At 41.7% G+C, this 27,346-nt stretch overlaps 1 protein-coding gene across 1 annotated transcript in view; it reads right to left on the bottom strand.

Annotated features, from left to right (window-relative positions):
• Positions 1-27,346, bottom strand: part of EGFR (epidermal growth factor receptor) — a 155,782-nt gene that overhangs the window by 9,776 nt on the left and 118,660 nt on the right. The window contains exons 6-20 of the mRNA XM_027715037.2: positions 26,161-26,279; positions 24,604-24,745; positions 23,820-23,936; positions 23,135-23,261; positions 22,958-23,031; positions 21,682-21,772; positions 20,746-20,945; positions 19,900-20,032; positions 18,404-18,503; positions 16,810-16,967; positions 11,524-11,559; positions 10,134-10,275; positions 8,360-8,482; positions 7,040-7,138; positions 2,533-2,718 (exon numbers count right to left, since the gene is read on the bottom strand). Of these exons, the coding sequence (XP_027570838.1) occupies positions 2,533-2,718; positions 7,040-7,138; positions 8,360-8,482; positions 10,134-10,275; positions 11,524-11,559; positions 16,810-16,967; positions 18,404-18,503; positions 19,900-20,032; positions 20,746-20,945; positions 21,682-21,772; positions 22,958-23,031; positions 23,135-23,261; positions 23,820-23,936; positions 24,604-24,745; positions 26,161-26,279 (1,847 nt within the window). The remainder of the gene's footprint in view (positions 1-2,532; positions 2,719-7,039; positions 7,139-8,359; positions 8,483-10,133; positions 10,276-11,523; positions 11,560-16,809; positions 16,968-18,403; positions 18,504-19,899; positions 20,033-20,745; positions 20,946-21,681; positions 21,773-22,957; positions 23,032-23,134; positions 23,262-23,819; positions 23,937-24,603; positions 24,746-26,160; positions 26,280-27,346) is intronic.

Genomic DNA, 27,346 nt, shown 5'->3' with positions numbered 1-27,346 from the left:
GGCAATCATTCAAAGTTGCTGATACTGAGTCTTATTACAGTGTTCTCTGTCTTCTCCCTGCTAACAATGCCCACCGCACAGGTGAAAAATAAAAAATTTAAAAAATCATCATTTTATGTCTGAACTCAGAGTTACATCCATTTACAAGTCCTCTTTGAAAAAGGCGAGTTCTTCCAGTTTCACTGCCTCCCACGATTAGCCTGGTTTCACCATAGCATATGTGCTTTTTTGGTACAACTGCCTCTGGAGGAAGAATATGACTAATTGTGCCAGTTTGACTTCGAAAGCGTAAATTTAAGAGCTCTGTTTCTGACTACAGAGATTATTCCCCTTTCCCTCTTGGTGCATGGAATAAAAAATGTTCATGACTTCCAAATTTCCTGCAATATCTTTTCCAAAACCCACAATTATTCCCAGTCCATAGCAGTAGCTTATGTGCTTATGATTTTATGAAGAGAGTTAATAAAACATTACTTTTAACCTACAAAGCTAACAACAAAATGATCATGTTGATGTGATGGCAGAGGACTGGAGGGAACAATTGCCTTCCAACCTCCACCCGCTTCCTAAGCCCACTGCTAACCTGGACCACCATCGAATCCTCCATCCAAGTCCCTGAGCAGAACTTCACCCGTGCACTGCTGATGCTGCCAAAACAAACCACCCAAACAAACTGGCCCAGTGCCACTATGTAGCGTGCATTGATTTACACAAATAGATCTTTAGCGAGCAGAGCTCTTCAAATAAAAACTCTTGAGCTGCTGACAGAAAACAGGCCATCTTAAAAAACCTAATAATCCCGTAATCTAGCCCCAGTAGGACAAAAAATTTCCTGCTAAACATGAGTTGCCACAGAGACTAATAAGACTCAGAGCTGCTGAAAAGCAGAATATCAGTTTCACACTAAGCTGTTTAAGACGCTGATGGCTGAAAGGCTTGTGCACATGCATAACCTTACACTGAAGATGTTGAACTGCTTGTCTAGAAAGTTCAGCAGATCTTTAACTGTGTGCAGGCTGGGGTTTAAACCATTTTTCCATCATTAGGCATGAGACCTATGTGTTCCAAGAGTTCCTTCAACAGTGTTTCTGCACATGAAGAGTCTATGATCTGTCATAACATCTTGTCTGAAAGAGAGGACTCCACACCTCAGTGAAAATAATGTTTGTAGAAGATGAAAAGAAAACTTATTTCAAAGCTGTGAAAACAGAAACAAAAATAAACTTCCCAGGGAACTTGCCTCCTGCTGGTTAGTTACCAGACATATATTTGTGGCAATTTTTTTCCCCCTCAAAAGTACATTTTTACAGAGTCAGAGAATGTCCAAAAATCTGGCACGACTTTATCAGAATAGTAACACCAGACGCATTGGTGGGAAAAAGCCATATGCATGATTTACGAGTGCTTTGAGGAGAACTTCAGTGTTGAACAGCACAAAAGAGTATTTTGAAGGTCAGGCATCGCTGGCGAGGGTAGAGGTTGCTATGGGCAAATGTTGAACTGACATGAAAAAATCAAATAGAAGCTAACAATTGTGAATGGCAACCTTTTGGGCAAGTAATACCCCAAGGATCCATTTGGGGACTGATTTTGCCACCTTAAAGATTAAAAAGGAGAAGAAGGAGGAGGAAGAGGGAAATGTGGCCTCCAGCTAATCCTCCAAAGGGACTGAAACCAGGACAGAGCAGTAATTGATTAGCCTGCAAACCAGCATTCCCGAAATAAGCAGCATTAAAGTAGCCAGGCTTTGTGGACACTGGCATCTCATATGATGGATGTTTGACAAACTGCAGTTAGTTTTTTGCTCCATTCTTCCACGCTTGCAAATGGCTAACTACCATTGAAATACAGCATATATATTGCTGCTAAGAGCTAAAGGCTGTACTTCAGTCTCCTTTGCTGCTCTTTGGCAAACAGTACCAGGTGTGACAATAAGTACTTTATGGCCATTGCAGTTAGATTACAGACACCAACTCAGTGCCTATAAATTATGGAACAGCTCTGGGATGCCTGAGTGTCTCTCGGTCACAGCCAGCCTGTACAAGAATGGAGCTGGTATTCAGTAATCAGCAGTTTGATCTCAGGCCTCAGAGATTTCAGCCTGAAATTCTATAAGGCACACAAAAAAGGTGTATTCAACAACATCACTGTCCTGTGACACACCCCAAAGAAACTCACTGAGGGAAGCAGCATTTTGCTATGCAAATTGCCAAATTCTATTCCCTTCTCTGCCCCTGTGTTGCATCACATTAGGATCACATTACTATTTCAATAGCAGGTGTTTGGTTTGGCTATAAATGTTTTGGTGATAATATTATTAATAGGAGCATTTTGAAGAACAGTTAAAGTTTGCTCATCAGCATGAAAATGGTAAATTGTTTAAGACAAGTAACCACTTACTGTTATGTATAGGATTTCTAGGATCCAGGTGGTGAAACAGAAAGATTTACGGAGACAGGTAAGTAAATAAATACATTACATGCTGTCAGATCTCTGAGTTTTAGCTGATCTGGAGGTGTGCTGTCCGCTTACCTTTGCAATCTGCACACACCAGTTGAGAAGGTACTGGGAGCCGATGTTGTCCTTGTGCTCTCGGATGTAATCAAGGAGGCAGCCATAAGGCATCAGCTGTGTGATGAGCTGAACAGTAGAAGTGAGGCAGATTCCCAACAAGCGGCACACATGAGGATTGTCAACGCTAGCCATCACATAAGCTTCCTGAGAATAAAGGAAAAAAAGCAATGTGAAACACTCTCTCTTGCATGATACAAATATTTGGAGGCAGTTTAAAATAAGTTGGTCATTCAAGAGGTTGCCAAAATATTATATGCAAACTCTGTGCCTCATATCACATACAAAATACATATATTTCCCACTCTGTGGACCAAGTATTTTCCATGTAGTGGAACGTCCAGATTTTTAACACTGAATCATCACTGAGATGCCACAGAAGAGCCAGTCTCCCACTACTGGTATACTAAGCAAACACTGAACATAAAATCCTGGGGGGATTAAAACTTACAGACCTAGGAAGACTAAATAAATTGAACATCAGCTGGGAGCTGATGGGATTTCACCATTTGGACCACCTAATTGCAAGGGCAACACATTTTGTGAACATTTGTCATATGGCTTTTTTTCCTCTACATATCTTTTCACAAAACTGACTGGAAATCAGTATTTTTGAGACTTCTGCTCCTCTGTCAAGGTTGGTACTAACTCAGAAAGTCAAAGTTGTCATCTAGAACACGACTGACAGTTTCATTTTTTAAGAGACCATATTATTCTTGATGATGTTATTCTTCAGTCCATGTCAAACCAAACAGATTAATAATCAGTTCACCACTTTAGAAACTTGAATATGTGTCTTTAAGTAACATCAGTGAAAATACTGTCCCAATTTGGAAAAGGTCTTTTACACTCATATAGCAATGTAAATTATCTAAGGAAGGTACTTACAATGTGGAAGCCCAAGCATAATAGACCCTTTGGTCAACTGGAATTTCGGGTCTTAGTTTCACAAATATGTGAAAAACTCCTTTTTCAAATCTGGCTTCACCCTACGTAGCTTTAGGTACTTAGCTAAGGTACCCAAGGTACCTCCTTTTCTTTTGTTCTTTTTTAGGAAGGGAGAGACACTTTCAGAGGCTGATGCACTACACTCCAGACACACCGAATACATCCTTTAACATGGCCATCAGGTAAAAATTCCTGACTATATGATTTTGTGTGCAAAAACTACTTATGGTTGAAATTTGAGATCTATATTTATACTGAAATCCACTGTCAAGTGCCAGCTCAAAAAATGGATTCCAATTGGGGAAAAAAGTTAGAGCTGCAGTTATTTGGTTTGTTTAACTAACTCTGTGCCTGATTTACAGTCTGTCACTTCTAGATATTTTAGAGGAAAAGCAATACAAGAGGAAATAAATGAGAATTTTCCCATTCAGTGAGTGGGTCAGCATCCTAACAGCGTCTAGAGTAACACCAACTAATCATCCTTTGGCAATTCAGGCTAGTAGCCCCTCAAAGCCTAAAATAATAGTGAAGACACTATTGGGGCAAGGAAAGGAGCAAATCTGCTCTTTCTAAGAGCTTAAGAGAAGAAATACCATAGCACTTTACTCATCATCTAACAAGCGCTCCACATAGCTGTATAGCTGCTAAGAACTATTATTAAACAAAGTTATTAAAGCAATGACGTTCAAGAAATAAGCAACTCCAATTCTTAAGCAATACTTTCTGGTCTTGGTATTGTTGTTTAACATGCCAGCCTAGGTAAAACATGATGTAATGCAGGTTCTTCTGAGGTGCTAATTCCGCATTTGGTATCCTTGTTTTGGAGCCCCTGGGATGAAAGTGGCCTCCAGGCAGGCAGGTAAAAGATGATCTCTAGCACAACTGCGTAAGTGCTCCTCAACCTACTGCATGTCGGCAGGTCACTGAAAAACAACCCTCTGCCATGAATAGTACTGATTATGTGGGCTGGCTTGAGGAAAGATAAAGCAAGAACACAATATGCTATTCAGTTGTGTAGATATTTGTGGTAGCATTTTTTAGAGAATCTTGCAAATTTGTTATCCAATGCTCAGATGTAAGCAGAGACCAAAACAACTTTATTTCCCTATGCTTCTAAACCGAGCTGTCATAATGAGGAAGGATGCCTGTTTTTTCCCTTGCTTCCTGTTGAGATTCAAATCCATATTGTATTCATTTCACTGAGACAGTGGGGGGAAGTCTGCAGAGTCAGAGCTTTTCTCACTGCCCATCTGCTGCACAGTCCACATGGGGCTGACCCGGGGGCTGAGAACTGGGAAGCTGAACGAGTGGGGTGGGCGTATGGGCCACACAGCTTTCAGACAGCGTCCAAGTGTTGACACTGCCTCTTACATTTGATACTGCAAAGTAAAATAGGCCACTGCCTCCTCAAAGGGAGCAGAAGGGAGCTATTGTGTGGTTGTGGGTTCCTCTAAGTAGCCCAAGACACTAAAGTGGGCCTTTGTTTCAACTGTTTATCTTGGAAATCTCTTTGGTTCGCTCTGACCTGCTCCAAGTATGCTTGGTATTCAACAACAATCTTCTGAATTAGCCCTACCCTAACAAAATCAGCAAGAGCTTGACTGGATTATAAGGGCTGAAGCTGCTGTGCTTGTTCTATACCTAGTGTGTTTCTGTAAGACAAATCATCTTTAATTGGACATGATTATCCCTGAGGTTCCAGTGACCCTGAAAAATTGGTTGTATAGCAAAAAGCTGTTTTGAGAAGAGCTTTTGGAGTCACCTCCCTGACTTCTTTTTTGTATTTTTTAAATTTTCTTCTGAAATATAGAATGAATTCCACCAACCAAATCATCTACAAAATGAACAGGATTGAAAAAGCAAAAGCTTTTTGTTAAGTATCCTAATTCAAATGAAAAGATTATGCGGGGATATGCTACAGAAACTTCTTTTAAAGGAGAAAGTACTTTGATACCACTGAAGAGCACACAGTCCCTGCACCTACTGTTCTGTCCTGTGACTAACTTGATCTGCTGAAGGCAGGATGAAGTATGGTAGGCTTGTTCACTAATCCTTCCTTCAGGATACAGAAATGTAATGCAGTTAAGTCTAAAGCATCCTTTGGGAACAGTGTTATACTCCTTATCACTGTGAAGAGCAAAATGAGGGGCAGATCTCAGAGATGCTGAACAGCATCTCTGCCAGCTCCTCAGTGCAGAGAATGCCAAAGAAGGGAGGGACCCCAGCCTGCTCGCAGGCAGGCAAGGGGCAGGGATGAGGGCCACATGGGTAAGGACCTGGGGAAAGGCTGAGACTGGTCTGGAGTCTAGCTAAACTGAAATCAGGATGGATATTGCTATCTATATGGATTTCTGAAATGAACCACCTATTATTTTGCAGGGTGACTTGAAAAATCTAATGTGCATTATTATTGTAAGTAGCACAAGTGGTGGTTTGTTCACAGCCATTTATCCTGAGAGTTCTCACTACCAGAATTGTCTTTTTGTTAAGATCTTTGCCAGCTTCAAGCATTTGACATGAACCTTCCCTACTGGAGGTGTCATCAGCTGGACAAAACCGGATTTAAAAAAAAAAAATCCAGCTAAATTCAGTTCCTAGCAAAATTTTAAAAATCCATAGTTTTTCCCAAGGCTGAAGAATTTGTGTGTCTGGTTAACAACACCATTGCTTCCAGACAAACAGGTCCATTTGGGACATACCAGGGATAGGACAGACAGATACACTTTTCTTGTTGCTTAGGACTCAACCACAGCACAGGAAATCTGAAGTTACACTGGACATCTGAGTGCTCCTCTCCACGCTCATAATTTTCCTTTCCTTTTATATAAATTTATATATCCTTGGTGCTGTTTGTTCCATGGCTTTAAGGTTTTCTATTTAAGATTTTCATCAGTTCCAAGTTCAGGGAACCTTGTATTTAGGACTCTAGCTCACTTGTTGTAAACTCACATATTTATGAATTCCTAAATCAGTGTTCTATAGTATTTTTCCTTGTTTTCTGAAGTGATGAGCTATACCCAAACAAGAAAATAAAATTCCCAAGCCTCTTTCAGAAAGTGAGATAATTTCTTGTGTTTTATGGCAGAGAAATCAGACAGATGGGATTTTTTTTTTTAATTTTGGATTTATAGTTAATTTAATCCTATGTAAGCACGCAACTAGCTTATGTCAATCTGCAGTGTCAGCATTCAGAAATCATTAGGTCTGTTGTTATTTGCTTTAGTTGTATCACGATAATGGTAATGAATGCTACAGTTTAAGGCCTGAAATATCAGAATAAAGAAAAAAGAATTAGCGGTAAATGTATGTTCCTGATCCCCTCCCTGCTACCCTAGGAGTATAAAACCTGTATTCGGACTCTGAGACACTTCACAGACTGGGCTGCAAAGCACAGTACTTCTAGATGGAGAATTCAGTTTAGGGTGCAAAATATTTCTTCCCATACAAAATCCTGAAACCCCTTTAGTTGTTAGAGAAGAAAATCCACAGATCACTTGAGAAAACAAATGTGAAAACTTACATCAAGTATTTCCTTGTTGGCTTTTGGTGATGTAGCCTCTCTCAACTCTTTAATAGCAACAGGAATTTTAACCTTCTCCCCTTCTGGGATCCAAAGTCCCTACCAAAAGAAGTACAAAGAGTTATTCAGTCTCATATCTAACAGGTTAATTCTCACAGTTATATACATTTTACATCTTCTGAGTAGACTTACATGTTCTGAGCAACAGGAAGACATGGCAAACAACAAAAATATGCAAAAACTATGTCTTATGTATGGCTAAAAAATCCTGTTAATGTGGTGGTATTTCTCTTTCAGCCACCTCTACAATATTTTTTTGAATAAACATGTTCATTAGTGTCCCTGTACAAATAGCCCAAGAGATGCATAAAGAACATCTTTTGTAGATGGAAATCTAATTAATAAGAGCATCACAGCAACTGCATGTGCAAAACCTTGTCACTTCCAATTTATAAATCATGGGATGAAAAGAATGAGCATTTTTTCATTCAAACAAGATGGTATCTATCCTGTACAAATAGTCCAGTCCTATGCAGTGGCAGGGAACTCTATGTCCAGGTGGTACAGTGCTCTACATCTATAGTATCAGGAGGCCATTTAGGTGGCAGGTCAACAGCCTGGCACTGTGAGGACATGCTGCTGAAGTACCCAGCAATGTAGGTGCACATCTTTTCGTGGCCCTGAAGTTTCTAGTCATAGCTGGAAGCCTGCTTCAGAATACAGAGCTTTATAAAGAGATATATCAATCTACAGTTTCAGTACTACTGGCAAAGCCTGAAACACATATCCTGAATAAAAGGAGGAGCACAGAAAAGTGGAACTTGATGAAGAAACACAGGGGATATATAAACACCAAGAGAAAAAACACCTTGTGGACCTATACAACTGAAGGTGTGTAGACACTTCAACACATCTGAGTCAGTTCTAATGAAAGAGCGATTGAAAAATTATAAAGACAAGACCCCAGATGACACACAAAAATAGCTTAGCACTAAGCTGACCAAAATGCATTTATTTTTTTTTCTTAATATTCTCAATACGGTGTATTTGACTGTGGTAGTTTTCAAATCAAGATCTTTGTTTTCCAGGTTCAGCAATGTGGCTTTGGCAACACCTTATGTAAACCTTCTCCTGTTACCCAATTCATAACTCAGCTAATGATGATTGAGTCATCTTTCTACCACTCAATAGATATATGCTACAAAATCTAGTTAAAAAGACCCCTGCACAATGGTCAGAGCTCCCATTTCATACTTTGTTTGGGTGGCTTCTGCATGAGGGAGTAAGATGGAAAGGAGAAGAGAAACATGGTGATCTTACCTTATAAACAGTGCCAAAAGCTCCAGAGCCTAAAACTTTGACCTTTTTAAATTCTGTTTCCTTTAAAATTCTCAGATGAGCCTGGTTTGGTGCCTCCCCGCTGGGTGTCAGTGGTTCGACAAGCTGGTGCAGACAGAAGATGATGTTAGAAGGATGTACAGTCTAGAAGGTTGAACACTTTTGGGAAGCAAATAAATCCTTCCTTTAAAATAATGAACATTTTATTTCCTGTGAAGTTTATGGGAGGATAGCTCTGCTCTGACTCACAGGAATCTAAAAGTTGCTCCAAAAATCACAGAGTGGTGACTGCCATTTTGAAGGAGAATGAAGGAATACAACTACTCAAATGGAGATTTGGACTTCAAAGCCTTAAAACACAGCATGAAAAATAATGTAATTGCAGCAGATCCTAAAGGAGATTTTTTTTTTTTGAACTTCTGAATACATTATTAAAATGTTTAAAATAATGGGCAAGAATCACCTGAAACCTTTCAGGTCTGCTCTTGTTTAACTGGATGAAATTCCCATGGTACACCAGACCACAGGGTGTACAAGCAGCAACTGAAATTCTGACATTGATTTTCCTCAAGAAAAAAGATGTTGAATTGGCTATTAATTTTTTCAAAATTTGATCTAAGCCTTATAGCAAATAGTAGTAATGCTCTCCAAACAAAGATATTTAGCACTTTTATGATGCATAAGTCAGCTTTTTCCCTTATTGTTTTTCGTTTTGCCTTTCCTTTGAATGAAACCATATTTAGCTAGATTCAATCTGATTTTAGTGGGTCAGCAACCTTTCTGTTGTGATGAAATATCCTCATTTTGAGGAGTCCAGAGGTTACAATATGAGCTGAGCACAAACTGAACTCTATTATCACAACTGTAGAATATAGTGGTATGTAAAAATATAGTTACGTAGTGCACTGAAAAACAGGACTTTTTTTTTTTAAGGGTTTTAGTAGCTGACTCTGCAAATCCAGCAAGTACTGAAGGAAGCTGCAACTGGGATTTTAGGAGAATATTAAAAATAATTTGCTAATTATTTACTAGGACTGGACTAGAAAGAGAAGGGGGCTGATCATAAAAGAGCAGCTTCAAATCAGGATAAGGAATTTTACTGTTTTATACATGAGGTACCCAGAGGGTGATGCTGTAATGCACACAAAGCCATGCAAAACGAAAAAGCAGTGTAGAAACCTTGTTCATGCCCAACAGGGTGAACCATTCACTTTGATGGCTTTGAGGGCTTTTTGTGCTAAAAACAAACCAAAGACATAAATACTTCCTCAATTCCTTTCCCTGATCTCCTTTTTTTCTGCAGGATCAGGCATGCACCTGATCAAGGGGTTAAAAATTTCAAAAGTACTCCAAGCTGCCACAGGAGCCTCAAGGCTTGTCTGAAGGGACATGTGATTTTAGGTTGAAGGTCTACATAGCAAGGTGGTATGGATCAGCAAACACATTGCACCTCACCCTGAAGGTATAGTTTTTTTTCTGAGTAGATAATCTCAATAACTATTCTTTGGGATTGAGACATCTTTTAAAATCTTTTGAAAATTATATCCAGAGGGATCAGATTTGAGATTAACTGAGAAGGTGACAGATGCACACCGCCTCTTTTCTGCGTAGCATAGCAGACACTGTGTTTTCCAAGCCAAGGGATAGCTGAAGTACAAGGCAGATGCATGGAGCTTTAATTCTCTGGTAAAAGGAGGATGGCCCCTGCTGCCCCAAACAAAGCAGTGGGTGTTGCAGCTGTGCCAGCAGCGCTCACCTCCCTCTCCTGCAGCAGCCGGCGCAGGGTTCGCTTTCTGACAATGTGGCGTCTTCGTAAGTAAAGGCCGATGCCCAATCCAACCACCACCAGGCACAGGAGACCTCCAACAACACCAGCTGCGATAGATGGAATTTTGGAGCTGCAACACAGAAGGAGATCCAGAAAGAGAAAAAAATTCTTAGGTGTAAGATTTTAAAGATGCCCTATAGAGGTTGCATGAAGCCTTAGGTTTTGATCAAACACATGCTCCGGACAACCACGAAGAGCCTACTTGACATTTTCAGATTTCTTGGGCATCTGTATTTTTAAGTTTCTCATCCAGTAATCTGTTCAAAATCTTCACTCTTCTCTCAAACTTGCAATTGGAATTGATCCTTGTAGCTTAAGAGAAGGGATTTCTTCTCTCTCTGACAAACCCACCAAGCACATGAGCATCAAATCTGTGATGCCTATGTACTCCAGCTATGGGCAGCCTGCATGTGATCAGACAAACAAAGCACATGGAGAGGAGGAGATCTGGGAAGGCATAAGCAGTTGTGATATCTGCAGTGAAGCTGACATCTCATCATTATTGAAGGGGCTGTAAGAGACGCTGAATGTGAGATGATCTGCCCTCCCAAGTACAAATGTCTGAGGCCAGGTATTGTGTGTGCCATCCCCATTGTATGTACAGTTTGCTGCCTCTTAAATTTCAAATTTAAGTTGAAAAGAAGAACCTGGTTTCCGAGATTGTTTTTTTGGTTTGTACTTAGATACCCATGCCAGCTTTTTTCTAAGTTGCCCCAGGGATTCCTATTAAATGCAGTCACTTTTTAGCATTACTTCTAGGCTGAATTTGTCTTGCCATAGCATGGCTCTGTGGGAAGAAACGAAATCCTTCTCTTTAAGCAAAAGAAGCCTGTTTGCTTGTTGTATGACCTTGAGCATGTCATGAGGCCAAACAGTGTAATATAAGAAGATCTAGTGTGACAAATGAGCATCCATCTGGGAACAGAACGGTTGGAGATGTACAGATCACAAGCCCTCTGTATGTCTGAGTCCTCTGTAATGCAGGTAACTATATAAATCCTAAATCTCTCTCTCTCTCTCTCTCTCTGTCCTTCATCCTTTCCTCTTCCATCCCCTCTTTTTGTTGTCCAGTAACAGATTCCAAGTCTCACCTTGACAAAAAAAGGCTAAGCAGAACAAGACTTTGAAGTCTTGTGCCAGTAGAAATATTTCTCAGTTCTTTAAACCATTTTTATAGGTCTGAGCCTGCTTTAAGCTGTCACTTCCCTGTACAGAGCTGAAGACTTAAGGCCCAGCCTCACAGTGTCCAGTGTGGAAATGTAAACATGCATGCATTCTTTCCAGCTCTGCCATTAATTGTAGCAAATGAAATACTCACCCATTTGGACAGCCTTCAAGACCTGGCCCTTTGCACCTGTAAAAACAAATGAACATTACAAACATAGTAGCTCTGGCCTACATACTTCTATAATTCCAACTAAGAGTGCTACTGATTGAAAAGCTTGTGTTTCAGAGCAGTCCAAGTATTAACATAGGAATTTATAATACTCATACACTCCACTAAATATCAGTCAACGACCTTGCTCTAAAAATCTTTTATCTAGAGGAGTAGCTATGCTGCATACTCAGTTTAGAGAATGTTTTAAAACAAATTTCTATCATGTGGTAGAATGGGGGAAGGACGTAGATACACAAAATTCATGGATTCCCTGGCTCTGCATGGACATCTGCATTAGTGCAGGAGCTCAGGGCTGATTGTAGAGGAGGAAAGAAGTACATGTGGAAAGGATAAGGACAGAAATACACGTGGAAATGTGTCATTGGAGACCCTCCAGCATATCCTTGTTTCCTGATAAGGTAAAGATTTCAATTTTCAGACTTCCTATTGCAGTAGAAAACAGGGACTCCCATCAAAAAACCAGGATTTGACAGCACTCTCTCTGGCTATAGTTTGTAGGCATGTGTCCATGACATGTTTCTTTTAGAATCTATAGTCTTATGTTACTGGTAATGTAAACAGGTATAACAGCTATCTAGAGAGCCAGGAACTCTACTAGCAAGTCTTTCACCCTCCATTTGAGCTTAAAATTCTCAAAATTAATTTTGGCAGCCCAATGCAAAAAACAACACGGACAAAAACACAGTGACTGTGTTCACTTGATGGTCTAATGGGCATGAGAGGCACTCTGAATTCCCCAAGTGCTTCTGGGCTACGAGATGTATGCTCTTCATGGGAATTGTGGTCTTTGTGGTGTCTACTGAGGAAGGAGAGCATTACAGAGAGGGTGACATCACCTCTGAAAAACAGAGTACAGGAAGGAGTAAAGTCCAGTTTGTGGTATCCGCTCGCTGCGCTGACTTAAAGAAAATGGATCATCTCAAAACAAATTCAGAGGAGGTCAAGCAGGGGTTAAGGAGTGAGCCCATGCCAGGAAAACTGCTCTGAAATCCCTTTCACTAAGAGGAGGAACCAGAAAAATTTCAGAATGTTAGGTAGAGCTGCAGATCTTATAACTTGGTCTAGGTCTGGGGAAGGAAGAGGTGAAGCAACTACTCATTTTAATGGGTTTTTATTTGTTTGTTTGTTTTCATTACTCTGATCTTCCCTCGTGTATTTGTCTTGTTTCTGGGCCAACACAGTGCTCCAAGACCCAGCGTCTGGAAGGTCTTGTAAGTTCACTGGGCTCCCATGCAAGAATGTGCATCCTGGTGTCCTGGACATGCTGGAAGTGCTGTGCATACCAATTCCCAGATCCTGGGTACTCAGCCTTGTTAGTTTTCCTATCTGCATACAGCTTGCTTTGTTTGCTGAGTTGTGTAACTAAGTACAGAGACGCTGCATGTGCAGAGCAGAACCATCAGCTTGTTTATGGTCATAGGAAGCAGATCTTGCTTTGGGTGCTCGATGGAAAACTGATCTAAGACTCCAGATCTCATCCTATCATGCTCTAATGCCTGGACATGAATTTCTACATCCTAACGTAACAAAGCATGTGTGGCTGCTCTTGAATAAGAATGTGAAATTAAAAGACCTCACTTTATTTCAGAATATGATTATTGTCCCTCAAAGTATCTCTTCCTCAAAATTCTGGTTTGCCATGCTACTTTATAATGGTAAGTCCTCTATGTGCTTTATAACAGCAAACAGAATTGGCTGATAGTATCTACAATCTGAGGAATGACCGACCAGTTCTTTTCCTACACTTCAAAGCAGAAACAGAAGAAGTGTAGGTTTTTATCTGTCCCCTTCTTTTTCCCCATCAATATCCAGTCTGGGTGGATAAAGTAAAAAGGTGTCTGGGAAGAAAATGACAGATCAGCTTGTGCTTTTCAAATCCCATGTTGTTTTTTGATTCATTTCACAAGTCAAAGAAGACACAAAGCCTATAAGAAATATCCATCCAGGACTACATATAACTAACTATCTTTCTTATTATGGAATTTGATGATGACACTCAACATAAGTAACTCAAGTTTTGTGGAATCTAAACAATCATTTTTTCCATTCCTGAGTAATTTTTCTTCTCGTTACAGAAGCTGAAATGAGACTTAGGTTATGAATTGCCTGAAGATCATATGGATATATCAGATGGATATAGCAGCAGTTGCAGTCTCTGAAATATTTCTCTACTTATTGGAAAATTATTACTGTGTACAGTTCCTGAAAACTGTTTAATCCTGAACTCAGCATTTCATTTGTCTATGTAAATATTACTTGTCCCAGTGCAGACACAGCTATTTATTTCCCAAATCCATCAAGACCTTAACAACTTTGTCCTTGACCCATAGTTCCTAATTTGATATAATACATTAGGTTGCTATGATTTATGGCCTTTCAGAAAGGACTAACACTATAATAGCCTAAGTTACTTCACAGTCATAAAAGAAATTAAAAACCACTGGGCTTTTCAAAGCTTTACAAAAACTTTACTCTGTCCTTTCTCATTAACCTTCCAAGTGTGACAAAGGCATAGCATTTGCACTGTGCTGCTGCAACCTTCCCTCTCGGATCCCCTGGCCTCCTTCTCACCTGTCCCAAAAATCCCTTGGCATTTAACATGAAGACTGGTGAGACACATAGTGTTGGTAGCAACTGCGGAGGCAGGATGTGTCAGTATTGGCTTCTCTTCTCCTTGCTCATTCCCTCCAGTGGTTGCGTCTGTGTCTGAGTTTAATTCCTGTACTCTGTGAGACCAAATCCTTCAACACTGAGCAGTTCAATTAAGCTAGTGAGTATCATTAGATGCTGAAGGTGTAGACGAGGTAATTCCAGGGCTTTTCAGATGTTGCTTTCTTTATTGTAGCACATACTCTCAGCTGTACTAGAGGCATGGCAAAAAGAAGCTTGTGTACAAAATCCCCAAGAGAGTACAGGAGAATTGAGAAAGAAGGGGTCTTTTGGGCTGAGCAAGAGAAAGCTTCCTTCATTCTATGTCCTAATGAAGGCTGAAAAACTGACTTAGCAAAGAAAATGAGTCTAGAAGGGATTCTCTGTGGCATTACAAAAGAAGTGACGTACTACCAGTACGCTTACCTAAAATGAAAAAACAAAGTTTGTGACAAAACTCAGCTGAGAAAAGAAGTCCTTTACTTGCAGCTTCTTCAAGTAAGGAAAAGAGAGAGAGATCCTGGGAACCCTTACTTGCATGACTACTGAAGTCAGCACACTTAATCATGCTGATAAGATTTTGTGGGCTCTAGCTGTGAAATTGGACAGGGACAGAAATGAAGTTGTTGTTTCTTGTCATGCAGGAATTGCTGAGACTGTGGTTTCTAAGGATGCAAAAACTTTGTGAGACAGATGTTTTCCACCCACTGCTGAACAGATCCCATTCCCACAGCAAAATGAGGGAAAGGCGTGAAGAGAAGTGGCGTTACTGATGGATTGCCTTTACTCATCAATGCCATTGGCCTCAGATGTACCATCTGTATAGCAAAAATAGCAACACTACCTCCTAGCTCTCTCGAGCCGTTCAGGTATACAGCTTACTTCTTCTGCCCCATTTGGGCAGCAGCTCAAATAGGGTGATTGACCATGTTTACAATATAACTGATGCAAATTCAGTCCATGTAAAAGATGAAATTGATACTACTTTTTATTTTCTGCCTTAAAAACATAGGGCCAAATACACAGAGACATATGTTGGGTACCTCTCATTTTAAAAAAAATTCTCTGTACTGTAACCCCATCTCCTGCCAGACTCCTGTGGTACCCCATCCACTGTCAAAGCCAGGCAGGAATTGATTTCTCTGATGAAGTCTGCTCTGGGAACTTGCTTGTGCACTAAAAGCCACTGCATGACTTGTCGTTGCATCCCTGTCTGGCAGATTACATTCTCCAAGTCTGCATTTATTTGAGTCTAGTGTTTGATCTCACTACCAAGGCCGCATAGTGGAAAACTTTGTTCAGATGTGGTTACTCATTATGCTGTGCCACTAATCAGCTGCATTTCCATGTGGCCATTTAGAAGGAGGATATTGGATCTCTGTGGCCAGTTTGTATCAGAAGGGACTATTGAGGTCATTAATAAAGAGCAAACTTATGAAGATCCCTTTTCAACTGAGACAATTTGTTCTCAGGCATTGCAGTGGGAAGCCCTGATAAGCCTTGCCTGTGACTATAACAAAAACGGGGCATCGCTGTAAATTGCGGCAAATCTACACAGCTGGTACAACTACCATCTGAAAACCAGCGCACTGAACTTCACTAGGAGCACTAGAAAGGGCTGTTCCTTGCTAATTTCACCCTTCATATCCTCTTTTCCATGAAGTCGAGGACCTGGTAGTTGGATCAGCGAACACACAATGGGATGATGGTTGGTCTGAATCAGTTATAACTTCTCTCTTGCAACACATATTATAGGCATACTATAGAAAGATTTTGGATCAGACAGACCTGCAGGGTAAAAGGCAGGGCCTGGGAAGGACAATACACCAAATGTGTGGTTTTTTGCTCTGAAAGCATCACAGTCCAGCAACCAACTCTGAAATCCTAAAACCTTTTACTGCGCATCCTATGTCCTTTGCAGGTTGGAAACCAGGAGAGAAGACAGTTGTTACTTGTCATGTAGGCTAACTAGTTCAATTCACAGCTTGTTCCACGTGGTAGCTTAAGTGTGCCCCCAAATAAGGACAAAAATGGGGTTACTGTGATGCCCATTAATAATGCCACACTCTGGAGGCAAGCAAGGCTTTGAACTCAGACCAAGTGCTAGCACATGGAAAGAACGGAGAAAAATTAAAACACCATGTTATCCCACTGGGATTTCCCTCCTGAAAATTGAAAGGTGCAGATAAAGATGGGCCATAGGAGTTCAGCATCCACCAGATGTCACTGATGTTCCTCCCAAAACTAAAGGACCCAGCAACAAGTCAGGTGGGGGAAAATAAAGTGCATCACTGCTGGGTGAGTTCTGTAAAATTCCAGGAAGCTTTCTATTTAAGTTATAAAACAAACCTGTTTCAAACCCCCTAAACCATTTTTTTTCTGTCTTCCATTGAACTTTTCCTGCTGTGTACTCCTGTGTACTCCTGACCTCTCTTGTTCCCTGCTAGTTCTTCTCAGTGGTTTGACATGGGACTGTCAGGAAGAGAAAGAGCTTGAGATGAGCTGTTCCCCTATTTCTTTTTTTCCCTGTCTCCATTCAGCCAAGGTTTTACTCACCCTCGGGTGCAGTTTGGATGGCAGAGCTGGCAAACAGCATTCCCGTCGGCATATTTCCAGACAAGGGTGTCATTCTCACCCAGAACCCCTGCTGGGCAGGATTTCACGCAGTGGGGGCCATCTATAAAATGGGCACACTTCATGCAATTGTCAGGGCCCTGCAAAGAGAAGCAACTTGTTTATAATGCCCTTCAATCAGCCTATTCAGGAGAAAATTCAGAAGATAAATCTAAATCCCTTCCACTGCCAGAAGTTTTCAGCATCGTCTGGTTTTATTGCCTTGCTACCTGATATTCTTGCAAGTAATTGCTATTGTAGGATGGACCACACAAAAGGTAGTCCCTGCTCTTTAAAGCTAGTATTTTCTTGCATTTCAGTGTTGCTTCTTTTATCCTGGTTTGCCTTCTGCCTGGTTGGAAAATGTATATTTTTCATTTTAAGGGGAATAATTTAATGACACCTCAGTAAGGCTTTATCTGAAAAGCATACGGCTTGGCAGCTACCTGGTACAATCTGCCATCACACAATTTAAAACATTGGACCTGGACCGGCTGACACCTCCCTGAAGTACTGGCCTCAAATCCTTTACCTGGTTTCTCAGCACAGGTTCTTTCCTCTGTTAGAGAGAAGCATGGAGTAATGAAGGCAACCCAAGGAGCGCATGAATTTTTTTTTACTTTGAAAAGTGCTTAGTTTGTGTTTAAAGGAATTGCCTTTAGCCATTTTTGGCAGAACTGTTTCATGTTCACCATGAATGACCTAAATATTTTAAAGCAGGGGAACTAGCAATTCTGGGTCAGATTCTGCTATGGAGAAAAAACAAACAAGATCCAAGTGCCAGTTACAGTGGGACTACAGTAATACATGCTATAGGAAGATTATTTTAATCACTGTAATGTCTAAGGGCCACTATAATAGACTGATTACTAGATGCTGGGCAAATATGGAACAGGGGGGTGGTCATCGCCTGAAGGACCTTATAATGTTAATAACATCCCTGAAGACATGGTGCTAGAAGGGAGGATGGAAATGCTTCACATTACTGAGCAGTGACTCTTCAAACTGATGATGGGCAAGGGTCAAACACTCAGAGGCTGCTAGGAATGGCAAGAGATGTTTAAAGAGTTGGGTCAAATAGCACAGAGGAGGACCTGTGATGAGAGCAGGAGATTTGATCTCAATTACAAGAAAGAAAAAAAAAAAAAAAGAAAACTGGAGTTTTACAAATAAGATACAAGTTTGATCTAACTTGTTCACATCAGCATGGCAGTTCAGTATACACATGTCCCTCAAATGTTTGCCAAATTACTATACTGTCACATACATAAGTAAGTCTTTTTTTCCTATGTAAAAGACACAAAAAATTAAAGACCCTACAATGCCTGAGACTGTGGACTGCATGTCACAAAGGAAAAATAACACCCTGAGGTTTCCTCTCCTGTTCCTGCTCCCCTGTCCCAAGATCTCGACTTCTAACCACTCTCACCTCTGCTCCACATCAGAGAGGGGGTAAATGAGACCTCAGGATTATCTCAACATGGGAAATACTTATTAATACATAGTTTGAGGTTTGCTAAGGTGAATCTGCTCTTACAGGTCCAGTGCAGGTTGCATTGTACGCGGTGGAGTTTTGCACCAAGCACTCAGGGTGGCAGGGTAGGCACCTGGAGTCCTTTTCAAACTCTCTTGGCTCCCTGGAAAACAGCAACAACAAAAAAAGAGAAATAATTAAATCCCAGGCTGATTAGTGAGTGATAAATTGTGGTCTTCTCTCCTTTTCCTGAGTTTTCCACTTTAAATTGATTGAGATGATGATGGTACTGAGACAGGAGGAGATACAGGGGGACTCCTCTTGGCTACACCAGTAGCACTTGTGAGGACATAAGAGTAAGGGAAATTTGGTTGAAAGTGAAACACATGGCATTCCAGATTGCACACTACAAATTAGTTTACTTTCCCTTTTTAAGCTAGTGCCACAGAATATTCACAACCATTTCTAGAGGCTTTTAAATGGTAGTGATGCAAAGAGATCAGCAAAAACAGTTCAAGTGATTCCAAGGCTACGAATAATAATTAGGAAAGCTAAACAGCAAAGCACTGATAATTAAACTCATGTCCTCTCTACAACACACAATGAATCATTAAAATATGAAAGTTGGGAACAGATGGTTTCAATAGCAATAAAGCTGTTCCACTTCAAGTAATGGTGTTATTAATTAAACTAAATCTACCCATCATTTGACACAAAAAATGCCCAGATCTGCCCTTCAGGTTATAATAGCTGCTGGAGAGAATTTACTTAACAAAAGACAGCTGCTGAACTACAAGTCACTAGAGAAATACAAACATCAGAGGCATTAGCACCCTGACAAAGTACTTGCTTAATTCTCATGAGCTTTAAAAGTCAGACTTTAAAGCTTTATTGAAAAGTCTCTGTAATTTTCAGTGCTAGACGTACCTTTCCTGTCTACATCACCTGTTGAACTGCCTGAAAAACCCAGCCGCAGCCCTGACACACAAGCGGTAATACGTTCTCCACGGCCTGAGTGAGGCTGAAGCAATAATTTTGCCCTGAAATTGCTGTTCTCAGTGATTTTTGGATGAAAGCTCATTCTCCCTTGACCGCAACTTTGCAAATTGCAAGGGTGAGCTGCTCATCTGAGCACATGAGTCCGTGGCTCTGGGGATGACTGAGCTCCTGGGGACTGTAAATGGCTCTGGCTCTCACCCAATGTACTTGACATGACAGTCACAGCTTGGATTTTCACCGGGGCTTTAAGCTCCTTTATTTCTTATGGGAAGGAGACACAAGGCTTAGCCTCCTTGGGCCTATAGATACTCTCCTTGTGGGCTTAAGGGGATGTTTTATTAGCAGTTCACCATAGCAGGAACAAACTCCCAAGCAATACTGACTGGGAAAGGAGAGGTACCTCAACTAGGTACTATGTTCACGTAACATCTCTGCAAAGCTGGTGAAATCCCATGCAATCAGAGACCCTATTTTTTGCCTTCTTTCCAGCTACAACATATTTTAAAAACCAAAACCCCCAAATCATCACCGAAACCTCAAGCACCCCTGAGACAACTTACCCTTGTAGGATGTTGCACTGTTTCACACACTCCTTTTGGCGAGCAAAAAACCTGCAGGAGAAGCAGTGGAAGGGTCCTGGCCCCCAGCAGCCCACGTCTGAGCACAGAGGGTCACAAACATGCTTGGCAGCAGCTAAGAGAGAAACAAAGACAAGAAAAGCCATGAATGTCAAGGCAAGAGAGAGCTCAAACTCTCCATCCTCACTTCATCTGACCAGACAGTTTCTCCAATCTGTTCCAAAGCACATGTGAATGCTCCTGGCAGTGTGGAAGAGGAGAAATCATACTCCTCTTAAGTTCCAAAGCCTGAAACTAAGAGTGATTTCTGGTCTTTCAAAACAAGAACAAGCTTCTCCGTGACAGCTTAACAGATGTATAATAAAGTTAAATCAGGCTGAGAGAGAGATGGGGTTGTCCAGCCTGAGGAAGAGACACTTTCAGGGAAACCTTATTGAGACTTTTTAGTAGGTAGAGGGGGCACATAACAACTTTTTAACAAGGCCTGTAGTGTCAGGACAAAGGGAAATGGTTTTAAACTGGAAGAGTAGATTTAGAATGGATGTAATGAAGACATAGTTACAATGGGTGGTGAGACACAGTTGCCTAGAGAAGTGGTGGATATCTAATCCCTGGAAGAGTTCAAGGTCAGATTGGATGGGGCTCTGAGCACCCTGAAAAAAAAAATCCCACTTTTCCCTCACCACCTTCATTAAAGCAGTTTCACTGATTAATTTTGTAGCCAGGGAAATAGGGGGAAAAAGCTTTGCTCGAATTATGAAAATGCAAGTTTACACTTGCATTTCAGCATGAGCTTTAGTGGGGAGCAGGAATGCAGTGCTGACTTACCACACTCATTTTTATCTCTGTTCTGTAAAATCTTTGTTTTCTGGCTCTGAGTTGCAAACAGGCTGTGCCAGTCCATGGTGTCAGCATAGCAGAGGTTCCTGTTCTTCATAACGGCGACATCTCCGTCGCTTATTTCCTTGAGGGAGCGCAGCCCTAAGGACTGTATTTGCAAGTTAACAACAGCAAGGGAATACTGGCCACTGAAAGAGAGATGGACAGAAAGAAAACACATGCAAGAAAGATAATTAGTAAGCAGACTCGGCATGTTTTTCTTTTAGTTCTCAAATGTGTGTTGCTGTTTTCTTCCAGCAAGATCCTGCTCAGCCCTCTAAACTTATTGCCTAGTACATGACATGCCTATTATATAACAACTACAATACTCATATCTGGTTTTGCAAGGGCTTTTTAAGCTAAAACTGTCAGGACACGTCTTCTGACAAGTAAATGATGTGCAACAATGGTTGTAGGTAAAGTAGCTATTATTTTGTGCTTGTCCACCAAGTCATTCTTCCTCTTGGGGCAAGCCTAGGAGGGCACTGGAAGCGCTGCTGGTATTGCACTGCCTGGCAGCCTCCATCCCCCACTGCCCAGCTACCTCAAATCCCAAAGTGCTTCTGATACCTTAGTAACTTATCCCAAACTGTAAAGAGCCACTCTTTGTCCTGTTTGTGTTTCCATGATGGTCTGGGTGACCCTGGTCCTGAAAGCAGGCTCAGGGCAGCCTTCCACATGTGGCACAGCGCTGAGGGTCTTTACCCCTGAGACACATTACGTGCTGCTACAAAGATAGTGCTCTACTCCTCCAAAGGTTTGCCCCATTTTACATTAGTTTTTGGACATCTGAGTCTCACACTACTTGCAACCTTGGTGTGCTCAGACAAGAGCAGCTCTAAACAGTGTTCCTCTTACAGTCGCTTTGGCACATGATTTACTTACTGTTGTTTTGTTCTGCCCCGTATAATCTCCAGATTTTCAAAAGCATAGAGATCAGTAGCATTCTCGGGCCAGGCTTGAATCAACAAAAATCCTGAAATGAAGAAAAGAAGATTTAAAAATAATAATAATGAAATTAAACCTGTGGTCAGTACTGGCAGCAAATCCTTGAGCAAATCCTGCACCAGGAGAAGGCCCTGGTGCTTTCCCCATGCTTATCTGAGAATCTCAAACTGAAACATGACATTTTAGGGAGCAGGGAGATATTTTTAAACCCCGTTTTATAAACAGTTTACTTCTTAGCCCACCACGAGGGCTTAGGAGCATAACAGATGAGCATGTCAGTGAGCCGCACATCCTGCCACACCGAGTCACCAGTGACGATGGCTCTTGCCAGTAGATACCCTGCCTGAGAGGCTGCAGGCTCTGATCCTGTGGGACAAAGGCATCACTCCATCCCATTTGTGAGCAGACCTCAGGGAAGAGGAGAACTGAAAAGCAGGAACCGAGCAGAACAGACAGCTACTTGGAGTGGATTGGCTGAAGCAAGCAGAATTCTCTGCTCAGCTGAGGTGTTTGGGAGGACGGGGAGAATTTGGAAAATTGTAGGCTGCTGTATGACGCTCTGCGGTTAGTCATTGCCACCCTGAAGGGAACCAGACAGGTAAGAGAGAAAGAAAAAGGGAACTGGAGTCATGTCTGGGGACCCAGCTCCGATGTTACGTTCATTTTATAATGGGCTGAACAAAACTATTTTTAATTGATGCTTGGTGTAAGACAGCAGCTGAGCACTCTGCTGGCTGCTTTGTGCTCATGGAGATCCAGTCGCCCCAAGGAAGAGCTCTTCAGGCTGGAGAGGGTGTCTCCGTAAGGATGACGCAAGCCACTGAGCACGCTTCCCTAAGGAGCTGCTGAAAGGTTTTCCACAAATAGAAACACACTTGGCTTTTTTTAGCTGGAATGGTACGCCTCTGCATCACCACACGCTTCTTGGGTGGCTGAGGATCTCCTCTACTTTTACTCTTCTCTAGGGCTGACAGTTCAGCAGAAGGGGTGTTCTGGCCAAACCACACACCTTGGATGGGAGACCAATATGGGTTATGTGGGCGTAATGCTGGCGAGGCACTGCTGACCACCTTGGTGAAGAGTGTCCCTTGGTAGGTCAGAGGCAGAAACTCTTTGCTTGCTCTTCTCTTCATATGCTTAAAAAATTTCCCTTCTCTCCCTCTGAATTTGGCAGTATCAGTCAGAACATCTCAGCTTAAAACTCACTGCTAACCTGATATTTCTTTGACTGTTTTGAAGACATCCAACTTCTTGGGGTCCAAGGGTAGAGTCTTCGTGAAGGCATCACTGAAACAAAGAGAATGAGGAATTGAGAAAAAAATAGTTCAGCCTCAATTTCTCCCCAGCCCTTCTTTCCCTCCCAGTGCTCAGTGACCAGCAGGTAACTCACCCTAGAAATGCAACTGGGAGAATGCTGACATCCCCGTTGATCTTGGTACAGTTTTTGAAGGAGTCAATGTTTGTGGCATTTATGGAGAGGATCCCTTTAAGTTCACCTATTCCAATGCCATTGCACACTGTTAAAGGAGAGATACAAAATGAGAAGGGGAGAAGGGTGAAGCCCAGTTACACGGAAGGGGGGAAACACAGAGATGCCATGAAAAAGCATTCCAATATGGTCAAAGCTACCACTCTGAGTTTCACAGATCTTTTGCCTATCTTTGCTTTTCAGAAAGTGCCACAAGATAACCGCTTCCTGCTTGCCCAGCTGTGCAGCTCTGGTCTGAGCTTCTCTGCACACGGGCTCTGTTTGGCACATGCTCCTCTTTCTCTCTTTGTCCCATTTTAATTTTATTCCCCTTGATGAGGTACTGGGAAGGACAAATGAAGGAGAAGGCTGATGTGCAAGATACACATGCACAAACACACAGTTTATCTGCTGTACTTGCGGTGTATCCCAGCTGGAGAGCACGCCCCAAAGTTGTGTTTCCTGATCAAACCACTTGTCAGATCTCCAATCAGTGGATCTGATTGATATCAAATTTGCGCTTAATTAAGATCAGAACTCCCTGCACTTTTTCTTACAAGTTACCTATCATCTCAAAGCCTTACTGGTTTATTCCATGCTTTTATACCTTTGCTGCATAGCCCATCACACTTTTTACACTTCCGAACACCGTTTTCTTCCACTTCATAAGTATCAGCATTGCATGAGCGAACACAGGAGCCGTGGTCTGTCACCACGTAGTTGTCTAGGAATAAAAGGATACAAAGGTCACTGGAACACAAGAAGGATGCTTTGGGAGCTGGACAAACACTTCAATACTAGTGTAATACTTCTGTCACACTCAGAAAAGTACAGGCACTAACTACGAATACTCACAAACATAATCTGAAGGTAGATGAACATACAGTGCTATCACCCTTTTACAGAGAGGGGCATGGTCACAGAAGGATAAAACAACATTCAGGTTCTTGATGGGTTAAAAAAATACAGACACAGAACAGCAAGAAAGGAAAAGCAAGCATCTGTAGCTAAAACAATCATACAGATTGAGAGGGAGTGTTAAAACCAACTACTTTCTACCAGTCCTAATTAAGAAATAGTTAAGAGCTGATAATGCTTGATAATCCACAGGATTGATCCCATATAGCCATTGTATTGATGATTTTTATATGATGCCTTTCTCTCCACCAACAGAAAAACTTTCGGAAGTCAGAATGTAATGATTAAAAATCAGGGAAGGTGATGGATGCAGTCTGAATAGGCTCACTTTGTCAACTGTTCCCAGTTCCTAAAGGAACTGAAGAGAACAAGTGCTCTTTCGCTTGGCCACAACACAGAGGGATGACATAGGTCCCTTCCCACCTCTCTCCAACCCCCACCTCCTATGCGGCTGCAATCTCGAATGAACTTACGTGGACATTCCTTCACACAAGTGGCTCCGAAGCTGTATTTTCCATCAGGGTTGACATCCATCTGGTAAGTGGTGGGGTTATACAGGACTAATGGGGGACACGTATCCTTGCACGTTGCATCATCCCGAAACTTGCGGCATGCCTGTCATTGAACAGCAGCACCCATTAAACCACCTTCTCCTTAAAAAGTGACAATGGTTTTACATTAGGTCTTTAAAACACTCTGACGGTCTGTTTCCTGCTTAGCTCCAGTGGAAGCCCCAGGCAGCTACAGGGATGGTCCCTCAAGCTTTGAAGGTGAAAGGTTCCTTCAGGCTGGGCAATTGAGTTTAATATTTTTTTAAAAAAAGAAACCATGAACTTTTCTTTTTCTGAATAAGAAACCTTGGCACTCTGGTGCAGAGCTCCTAGGATTCACGTGGGAACGGGAGTAAATTTGCATGCCTTGGACAGAAAAATTTTCCCTACAGGCGACAAGTGGATCAAGACAAATGGTACTTATCTTGGCCACTTTTTAATAACCTAAATCAAATCAAGTCCTTTCCTGCCGATTACTGAATTTTCTGGCTAAATATTAAACCAAAGCCATTATATTTGGCTGCAGGTAATGAGCAATATAGCAAGCATTTTTGAAGGGCAAGTTGGTTCTTCCAATTTAAATCTGCATTAAATTAATAATCACTCTCCTTTCCCCTTTCTTCTCCCCTGGTTTTCCAAACGAGAGAGAATAACTGTCTTCCTTGCGAGCCAGTAAGGGCATCATAGCCATGCAACTTAAAAGAGGACCAGGACTAAACATAATGACAACATCCAGACTGGATGGCTTCTATGGCAATTACTCAGATGTCCCTTAATTCAGAATGAAGTGTAGTGCAAATATGGGGAAGAGTTAAAATCACAGCATACACCGACCCCCTGAAGCTCTTGTAGAAAAGCCAAGCGATTTTTTTTTTCCTAAAGAAACTCTGTTTGCTTTTTCTCCCTCCACTGCCCCAGGGTTCCCCAAACACAGAGCTTTTGTGGCAAGTGAAACCCAGAAAGGGAAACCCTCATTTCATGTCTGAATTTCAATGAAATGCAGAAAGATGAAGATCCATCATATCTTATTCCCCTTATAAGTTCTTGCTTTAGTAAATCAAGATTATTACTGACTAGTGCTAAGGAGCACAAGGCAAACTTATGGTGGCCTGAAAAACTGCTGTAGTACGGGGACTACTTTGGACCTGGGGACCTGCCCATGTGGGGAACTCACCCTACAGCAAACAGATGCTCTGCAACAACTTCGAACTCACTGGGCACTCAAAGGCACTAAAATGGTTTAGAATGCACTAGTAAGGTTCACTGACAGAGTCAGTAAAGACCAGCTAAGGGTGCTGTGAAGTTCATGTCATCTTCCCTCCCACAAACCACCCACGAAGGGAAACCCTGGAGCACCCTCCAGGACAGCATCTCTCAGAAGGCTTCTGGGGTTGAAGAAGGCTAGGGGACATGCAGCTGAATGCCTGCCTCGTCGTATCAGGGATTTAAGCAATTATGGTGGTGGTGCAGCATCATTACCAGGCAGTCACTCTCCCGAGGCCCCGTGCATCCCGCAGCACACTGGTTGTGGCAGCAGTCACTGGGCACCTTTCCCCTGCAGCGGCCAGAGCACTGCTGGGCACAGATGACTTTTGTTACTGGAAGATACAAGAAAAAATAAGAAACATCAGCTATATTTGCTGCACTGAGACCAAGAAATATGAAGAAATGGTCTGGTGCAGGATCTGTGCTAGATTTTCCTCATAGGATGCACATTCTGTCCTCACATAAGGCTAATGTTTGGGAGGGGTGAGAGCTGGTGTGGGTGGTAATGAGCAGGAATTGCATCCAGCTTGTAATTATCTTGGCTGCTGCGAGGTGCTAAGAACGGTGACCCCAGCCAGGAAATATGTCCTGCTTAGAAAGAGCAAACTAGGTCCCTGTCACATCAATGCCTAGATCAAGAAAAATTCTGTGGAGTCATTGTATCTTACATCTGGGCAACAGAGCAGGATCTGCCTCTATTTCGCTGAAAAAAATTGCTATTATTTTTGTTAGCTCTGGGAAAAACAATGTGACAGAACTGCCAGGGCTTCATACTAAAACGGGAAACCATACATTGTTGGTGTGGTGTCCAGGATCCCTTCAGTGCACTAAAAATATTCTGAAATTTGCAGAGAGGGGAGACTTACTCAACAAACAGATTTCATATGCACATTGAATTATTTTTCTTTAGGCTTCAATTCCTCGGCCAAATTTTATCTTCATTACACAATTCCCATAGGGTTTGCACCACTGCAACCACCCAGAGGAAGAACTGGCCCTGGTTCAGCTTTTTGCAGGGAAGCAAAAACTGCCTGCAATATTTTGTTGAGAATTGGGAAAGTGTCTCCATTTGAATAGCAAAGCAGCGAGAAGGATAATCAGAACAATTAAAAAAAAAAACCAAAACAACCACAAACCAGAAATGGGATTGCTTGTTCTCTAGAAAAAAAGTACTGGCTCACAGAGCCTGGCATTAGACACCAGAGAAACCTGATGGCTACTATGCTTCATTACAGGACCCCGAGCATTTCAGCTGTGCTCTACGCTAACTGTTATCAACTTCGCAGTTGGCACAAATGAGTTACAATATCACCATGAATTCCTGTAAGTCTGAAATAGAATGTTGTTAATTAACAGAAAATTATTGCAATAAGTAGTCTGCTACAGGGTATATAACAGT

The sequence above is a fragment of the Pipra filicauda genome, unplaced genomic scaffold (assembly GCF_003945595.2).
Source record: "Pipra filicauda isolate LSUMZ 115617 unplaced genomic scaffold, ASM394559v2 scaffold137_size4652046_pilon, whole genome shotgun sequence".
NCBI lineage: Eukaryota > Metazoa > Chordata > Aves > Passeriformes > Pipridae > Pipra > Pipra filicauda.
This window is presented reverse-complemented; position numbering and strand designations above follow the sequence as displayed.